Genomic DNA, 8839 nt, shown 5'->3' with positions numbered 1-8839 from the left:
CTTGGTCCTCCATGAGTGCGACCAAAGGAGAAACCACAACGACCGCAGGGTTTTCATTGCGTCCCATCTTCTTAGCGACCATCGGAGCCAGCTGATAAAATAAACTTTTGTGTTGCGAAAGACACGCAAGCTCTTTCGCTCGCTTACCTCTCTGCCGTCGTGCGCGTGCGCGGTTAGGACAGCGCCGTTAGGGGCTCAATACATCTGTCTCGCATGCACGCTCGCTCTAGATTACAGGATATTTTAACTAGTTTGTGGTAAAACTAGTCGATCACGAATGGCTCAACTGGTAGATCTAGATAAACTTATCTTTCAGGCATTTGACCGACCGGGTTGACACTTCAGCGTGAGAAATCGGGGGTGTGGCGTGAGAGCGTGAGAATTGGCTCAATTGCGTGAGTCTCACGCTGAATGCGTGAGAGTTGGCAGCCCTGGATGTGGGCGGGGTTCGGGCTGGCATCCAGGCTATCTCAGAACAAGCCATTTGCAGATTCTACCATATGTGACGTCACAAATGATTAGGCCCCGCCCACGACTGCTGACGGACTCTGCCCTATTAGCATAGACTCCGCCCTGAGTGAGCTGTACTACACAGTCAGCCACTTTTATCTCTTCGCCAGAGCATTTAACACCAGCAGTAAGAAATGTATTCTTATTAAAGCTACAAAAGTTAAGCTATTCAATCAAGAGCAGTAAGCTTTTTCTGTTTTTCTTTTGTTGTTTGATTCATATTAACAGCACATATAGCAGAAGGTACTGTATACACTGATTTCACTTTAATACACACAGAGCTAATAATACACATGTGATTTCTTTCCCTATTGTTTTCGTTGACAGACATAACGTGTGTTTTTTAAAATAATCTTGTGTGTTTGACAGTTTAAGCGCAATAAGATCTTAGTTTAATAAGCATTTAATACGCCGTCTGACATCCAGCTCTCTGTGCGCTTGATTCGGATGTGTGCGCTAAGAAAACCATCAGAAGTTTAGACTGATATGGCTTTAAAATGCATGCAGATAATAAACTTTCATGATGACGAAGAACTGGAATGTCACATGAGCGTGATGACCACAATAGAGATGATAGTCAAAACCAAACATCTAGCTAAAACTTCAAAGACACATTTTGGGGATGCCTGAGACTTATATTACATCTTGTAAAAAGGGAGATAATAGGTCCCCTTTAAAAATAATGCTTTAGTGTGGATTATTACATCTAGGAGATGATCGCTGCACATTACATGAAACATTGTATGCGCTTAATCTTTAGATAAAGATTAAGCTCCATGGTAGAACTTCTAAAGAAAACTATTTGCATGGAATTTACCTTACTCACTGATTGCAGTGTTGATGTCTCCAAGCAGTCTTTTTAAGTCTTGTCCAGACATCCTGCTGGGTCTTAATTGTGTATTCACAAAGGAACAAGAACATTTGGATATTTATTCTGGACACGTTCCTCTTTAATTATGCTAGTGTGTATACTAACATTTATTCTTTGGAAAAGAGTTTGGGTTTCAAGGACATAACCTTCTTGTCACTGGAAAAGTAGCCTAATAAATATCCCATGTGGAAGTCTCTCTTACAAATACCGACTTTCATCAAATTAAAATCCCATAGAGGGGTCCAAGTCATATCTAGCAACCAGAATATAGATATTTATCTAGCCTCTTTTGACTTTTGACTGTGAAGAATCCTAGGACAGGAGTTTTGCAGTCAAGCAATTCTCATATATATATAAAGCTACAATCTAGTTCTTTAAACACATTAATTTTTGTTGTTAATAGGCATACATTTTTGTTACTGTACTGTCAACAGGAAATATGACTCTATGACTCTGCCCTTTCTCATCATTTCTTCTCTGCTTTTGCGAGCTATGGCCAAGGATCCTAAATTTCAAGATTAAATAAGAGTGAATAAATGTATTGATGTTGTAAATAATGTTAACCACATGTTAACCAAACCAAATGTTTTTTTGCACATAATGCATTGTTTAAATATTTATAGTCCCTCTTTCAATAAAAAAAGTATAACTAAAATATATTTCCATGCCAAATTAAATAAATGCATTTACTACCTTACATTTATTTATAGCTGTAAATGAAATATTATTATGTATAGCTTTTGTACCTCTGTAGCCTGTGGTTGCTAAGGTGTTCCGAATTTTCATTCCACTGTTGTGCAGGATGTTGTCTACAACAATATTTGGAGTCCGCCACGATCCTTTTCAGTTGTTTATGGTTTACAGGATTAAGGGTAAGGATTTTTACAAATATTTTTTACTCACAATTCCTACCCAATAAAATATTTGTATTAAATAAATGCCCATGCATGGAGTTATATAGTATTTATTAATTTATGTGACTTTTCCAGGTCTAGAAATCACACTTTAAAAATTAGGCTTCCTTACAGTTTTTTTTTCCTTTCAAAAATTAATTAATTAAATTAAGAAATATCTTGATTTTTTGTTGTTTTGTCTTATTTTAATGCTTGTTTCATTTTAAAGGGATAGTTCACCCAAAAATAAACATTCTGTCATCATTTACTCACCCTCAAGTATGAGTTTCTTTGTTCTGTTGAACACAAAGGATATTTTGAAGAATGTTGGTAACCGTTTCCGGTCCCTATTAACTTCAATAGAATTTTTTTTAATGAAAGTCAATGGGGACCAGCAACTGAACTGTTTGGTTACCCACACTCTTCAAAATATCTTCTTTTGTGTTCAACAGAACAAAGGACTCATACAGGTTTAGAACAATTTGAAGGTGAGTAAATTATGAAAGAATTTTCATGTTTGGGTGTACTGTCTGTTTAAAGTCATCTTGAAGCCTTCGTGGTAGTTTACTGATTCCACTATAGTGGGCCTCCTGGTTGAGAACCTGTTCAAGGTGGTTACCTATTTGCCCAAATTTGGAGCCCATATATTCTGATCCCTATGATTTGGGTAACTCATTCAATGTAAATAATTAAGCACCAAAGTTTAATAGTTTATTCAAATTCCTAACCCTATGACCGATAGCAAACACTACTTTTCTGGTTACAATTTTTTAAAAATTTTGTGTAGTAGTTCTTGGGACAGCGAGTAGAAAGTGCCTCTGCAAATGGGGCTAAAGTAATTTGCATGGCTCTAAAGGCCATGATAAAAGGCCATCAAGAATGAGTGCTTTGCAGGTTATTCGTCTCTTGAGGCCACACAATGAATGAAAGATACAGCAAAAATATTTAACATTGCTTCACCCGATATTACGTAACACAATGAAGTTTCGGGACACTTGAACAGCTTGAACACCTGGAAGGCTCTTCAATAGGCAGCTGTAACGCTAGCTGTCCCTGGGCTCTGGGCCTCAGAGTTGATTTGCATCTGCCATAGTTTCCTCTCAGGCATTGCACTCTAATGTATCCCAGTGGTCGCTTTCATTCTCATGGTAATGACCACAAGTGAAAGTCGCCTTTGCTGTTCTTTAATTTTATCACGTGGGATATCTGTTCCTTTGCTATCTGCACCTGATCATTTTACATTAGCAGTTGTAATTAGCTAATTTTGGCTCTGCATGTTTTGATCTTATAAATTACACATTGTTATTGATAATACACATCAAATACACACTCCTTGTATCTCTCTGTAACATCACCTGACTTTTTTTCTAAAATAAAAAATAGTTGTTTATGATCAGGGCCTAATATACTCTTTTTACAATGCTGCAAACAATAAGGAGTATATTTGTCTCGTTTTCCATTAAAACAAAATCCTTAGAACAAGATAAATGAAATTAATAACCTTACAAGATAAGTAAAAATAAAGAAATAGAGAAATAAATTGGCAAGACAAAATATAAGATATATTCACTATTATATAGTTCTTATTATTTTACATACGGTTTAAGAATGTTTAGATTGTTGTTTAAAACAAGTTTAAAAATGTGGTAAAACAAAAATATTCTAGATTCTCTAAAAGCAATTCTTAATATTTTTCACTGCTTTGCTTAACAGATACATATAAATTGTTGTATGAATTATATTTTTAGTTCAAAACAAGACTAGATTAGATTATGACAAATTTTGTTGATTTTTTTTTTTTTTTTTTTGGTCATTGTATGAAATTATACAAGTTCTTTTAATATTACAATATTACTTAATTTACTTCAACTACATCAGAGCACAATGAGCCATAATTTTGTTAATAATTTAACACAGTGCCTCATGGGAGTTGAAACACATCTGTCTGCCACACAGAGATTAGGTTTTAATTGTGTTAAACCTATTGACATCACTGCAACCAAACTAAACTGGCTGACCCTGTATTCGTGAGAATCGTGATTCATACACATGAAGAAAGGCTAAACGGGGATACTCTCCTGTCCTAAAATTGAAGGAGACACACTGTCTGTGGATAAATGCTGCTTCTCTAAGTGCCCTGCTTTCCTTAGAGGCTGAAACACAATCTCTGTGAATGGCACATCCTTTGACTATCAGATTTTGTGTGCTTGTCTTCAGGCTTCTTGCCTTATCTGGAGGCCATCTTGATCTATATGGGCCCCATCCATACATTCTTCATCGTATGTTTGATCACGGAAATCTTAAAGGCCCTTTGTGTGCTTGTTCCCCAGTGTGATGTTTTCGTGGAGTGTGACAGTTCCAGTTCATATAGGTGACAACTTGGGTGGTATATCGCGAATCTAAGTGCTCTTGCCGCCATCTGACTCATGTGGTTCCAGAAAACGCTTTTTTCCTGACCTACACTGCATTGTAACTTCCTGAAAGGGGTTGAGGGCTGTCTACCACAAAGTTTTGTTGTTTTGCTTCTATTTTGCACTCTACAAAAGTGGAAATGTTCCGTTCTTAACATTTGGAGCTTTCTTGGAATCTTAACCCAAAAATGCATACCTCAGGTCTTTAGTGACCCGGGACGTCATTCACCACCCCTCCTCGTTCATTTTTTAAAGTTAGACATCAACCTTCTTAGTATTCCTCAATCAATTCATTACAATATAACAAGAATTTCTTTCTTTTTTTATATATAAAATAATTCCTGTTTTCCCATTCATTTTTTTGCAGAAATTGTATAGGATCGCCAAGTTGACGACCCGAGGTGTGTAACAGTGTAAGTATATTTTTTCTGCACAACAATAATTGAATCTTTGATTACTGAATAAGTGCAATTCACCTTTATTCCACAAGATGACAATGTCTGATACACAATGATGAAGTGACGTTTCCCTCATTGTCACCGCAGGCAGAAAACAAAAGAATAGAAAGTATCATCAGTAAAATTTTAAATGGCTCAGTGATTTACTGCAGACCGAGTACTGAACGCAATCCAATATTAGTGTCACTGTCTTGATGGTGGATCTGGTGAAGAAGCTGTCAGCGATCAAAATATTGATTTTGAAGATGTTGAAAATGATAGTTTCGAGAGAGATCACGAATAAGAGCCAGATGCAGAATGTACTGGGAAATGAGCTCTGACGAGGACATGATGATGGACAAATCTGCTCAAACTGAACCATTCCAAGCTCAGAAAGGTTTAATTAATTTTCTTCTGTAATTATTACTCTAATATAAGGACAGTTGTTTATAATCGTGACGGGTTGAGATCCAGACTTGTTAGATATAGATCCGGGTCGCTAAAGACCCGAATATGTAATAATGATTACCAAAACATTCATGCATTTAAGGGTTAATGATTCCTTTAGTGAGTCCTTTTCCTCAAGATAAAGAGCATGAAGATTGTGCACAGCTGTATTACTCTTGGATCTGTTTTGGCTTAGCACAATGAGACTGACCTTAATGACACTGTGTTTCATTAAGAGGTGTCTGGCACGACTGGGTGCATTAGATAACTACTAATGGCAATCCACTAAGTATTACATAACATGAAGTGAGTCTAAATTGGAAGCTTTTCAAACTCTCTAAAAATATGCCCATTTCTATTAGATTTTTGAGTAGAACCCAAAAGTTGCAGGTGAGAATGAAACCATGAGACCAACAAGTTTATATCAGTTTATATTCGCTGAAACATTACAGAGAGATGGCTGAGAACATGGTCTTCCCCTTGAGACGTTGATCATTTAAAAGTCAATGTCTGGCCAGGACAGAGAGCTTTTGTGCTTTCCTTCACAATGCTATCACCAAAAAGGCCTCACCAGACTGGCTGACCAAAGAAGCAAGGGGGGTTACTGCCTACCTGTGGACCTATAAAGTAGCTTTTGTGCTGTCTTCAATGAACTCTGCTTTTAGTATTTATCATCATTTAACTGCAGAAGAACCACACAGGAACCATGCAAACCTTCTGCTAGAGACCTGAGCCAACACTTCTTCTGGATTCTGCATTGGTATGGGACAAATATTAAGTATAATTCAAATATTATGGTGCCTTTGCCTTGAAAATAATCAAAAAAATTATGTATATAGACAATTCAAGTCATGAGTGAATTTGGATCATGTCTAAAGATATTTTATGTAAATGTAACAGTGGAATTCTCTTTGTTCAGCGTTAGGAAATGGCAGCTGTTGGTGTTCTCTTGATTCTCCTCCCCATGACGTGGGCCTGTGCACCTCAGAAAGCTGGTAAATGTAAAATAAGCATCAAATTTTAAACATTTCCTCTCAGTGTGGATCAAAGGGCCGCGTATTTGTGGTTAGCATGATTTAATCGGCTAAATAATCCTGACAGACCAATTTGTCATCTGTTTCAGATTACGTGATGGTGTCATGTTTTCCCAATGCCATCATTGCAAACGTGCCAGAATGTCCATATGGATGGGAGATTGGCCAGCTGTCCCTGGGCGGCGTGTGCTACACTGGAATTAACACTCCGGGCTTCTATCGTTTTACCATCCCAGACCTCACTCCTAAGAATCACTCATACTGCGGCACCATGTCTGAGGTGAGATGTTTGATATATTCTAATTGTTATTTCATTCAAAATAGCGCTAAAATGTATCTACCTTCCTTTTAGTATGTAGGAGGCAAAGACCCACGGTACATATTCTACAACTCCATTGTATCCAACGACTCCTCTCTCACTGTCCGGAACCAGCCTGTCAACTACACGTTTAGTTGCACGTATAAAGCGGCTTATCTGGTCAACAATGCCGTGTTTAGCCAAAGGTAGACCCCGTTACTGATGTCAAGTCCAGCAGGTGTAGATTTCATGGAGCCTGTGCATTCTGACCCTTGACTTGCAGCGTCTTTACTAAACCCTCTGCTTCTTCCAGAGTGGCAACAGTTTATGTCAACAACGGGAGTTTAGGTTCTTTTAAGTCTCAGTTGTCTATGAACGTCTTCACAGTGAGTACTTCAGCTTTTCTCAAAAGTGTCCAGTAATGAAGAAAGTAGGTGACAAATGGAACATTTCCTCACCATTTTATTTGACATTTTGTAAAAAGGTCAAATTTGTTGGTTTGTTTGTGTAGTGCACTACAAAAAACAAACAAAAAACCTATGGATTTTTCAGTAATTATTCAGTAATATATATAGTGGAATCATAATATATAGGCCCATATATAATATATATATATTTTTTTTCCCTCTCAAATGTTAACTGTGTATAACTTTGATTTTATGCTGAACGTTTTTGGGTGAATTTTGTGGTTTGTAGAACTCGAAGTTCCTCTATGCAAAAGATGCACCGTATGTGATTGACACATCCGAGATTGGATCAGAGGTGTTCATTGGCATTGAAGCAAAAGGACTGAGTAACAGGTGAGTTGCTCAAAAGAAAGGAGTCTACATTTGATCAAATACACAGATTCACATAGTCAGTTAAAAAGACTCTCTCTTTAATGTTTATAGATTCAAAGTAGTAATAACAAATTGCTGGGCAACACCAACTCCATATTCAACAGACAAGAAAAGGTGGACTTTAATTCAGAACAGGTAAGATTTTATTTTCAATTCAAACATGTTAGGTAGAATGCGTGTCAGTGTGATTCAATACTGCTCACTGGGTAATATATATGCTTCTGGTTTACAGCTGCTCCTTAGACAACACAGTCACCATATTTGAAAATGCCAAAGACAGTCGGTCCATGTTCAAGTTCAATTCGTTCCGCTTCCAGCGGCTAGAAAAAGTGTCCACCGTGTGGCTCCACTGTGAGGTCCAAGTATGTGATGGGGAGAAGCTGTTCTGTCAGCCGGTAAGTATCAGTGTCAATTTAATGCTATTGTAGTTTTAAATAGATTACCAGCTCCACTAAGACTCTTCTTAACTATCCAAGACTCCATGTACATCAAGAAGCACTGAATTTGAACCTGATCCAAATGGAGGGATCCTGACCATGGAGTTTAAAGTCAGAGGTATTTAAAAAAAGTTCTTCAGCACGATTCAAGTTTGATATTCAAGAACATTTGTTTTAAAACCACATAACTCTCTGTATACAGCACAACACTCTTCCAGTTATGTCCATCTTGCAGGTAAGTCAATCTATGCAGTGCAGACGCATGAATGATTTTCATATATTGATATTTTGTTTTAAGTTTTACACCTGCATTTAAACTCAGAAAAAAATCAGATTTTTAAATGATCTTATAAAACATGTCACTTTTAACGTTATAACGCTAAAAATCTCCCTTTTCTTTACCTTGCTGTTTTACAGGCCCAATTCTGTGTCTGCTGTCCATATTTCTACTGAATGAATTTTTAGGATACTTCAGTTTGTAAAGAGGCCAAATGTGGGTCACTCAAATGCAATGAAACATGCCTTTGCACTTATACGATTACATACAAATACTTAAATATAGATATGCATGCATACACCCACACACCATACGTGTCTCAGGGAGTGTATCGACACATTCCTTTAAATGTTCACTCGGATTTTTTTTTTTTTTTTTTTTTTTT

At 37.0% G+C, this 8839-nt stretch overlaps 1 protein-coding gene across 1 annotated transcript; it reads left to right on the top strand.

The window, feature by feature from the left end:
- Positions 1-6029: 6029 nt before the first annotated feature.
- Positions 6030-8833, top strand: tectb (tectorin beta). Its single transcript, XM_056268865.1, has 11 exons — positions 6030-6329; positions 6489-6564; positions 6693-6883; positions 6956-7107; positions 7215-7287; positions 7598-7701; positions 7792-7875; positions 7973-8135; positions 8217-8295; positions 8380-8412; positions 8595-8833. Exons 2-11 carry the CDS (start codon positions 6498-6500, stop codon positions 8657-8659), a joined length of 1011 nt encoding a protein of 336 aa, XP_056124840.1. The 5' UTR covers positions 6030-6329; positions 6489-6497; the 3' UTR covers positions 8660-8833.
- Positions 8834-8839: the final 6 nt, after the last annotated feature.

The sequence above is a fragment of the Rhinichthys klamathensis genome, unplaced genomic scaffold, assembly GCF_029890125.1.
Source record: "Rhinichthys klamathensis goyatoka isolate OS25496 unplaced genomic scaffold, OSU_Roscu_1.1 h1tg000277l_1, whole genome shotgun sequence".
NCBI classification, from domain to species: domain Eukaryota; kingdom Metazoa; phylum Chordata; class Actinopteri; order Cypriniformes; family Leuciscidae; genus Rhinichthys; species Rhinichthys klamathensis.
This window is presented reverse-complemented; position numbering and strand designations above follow the sequence as displayed.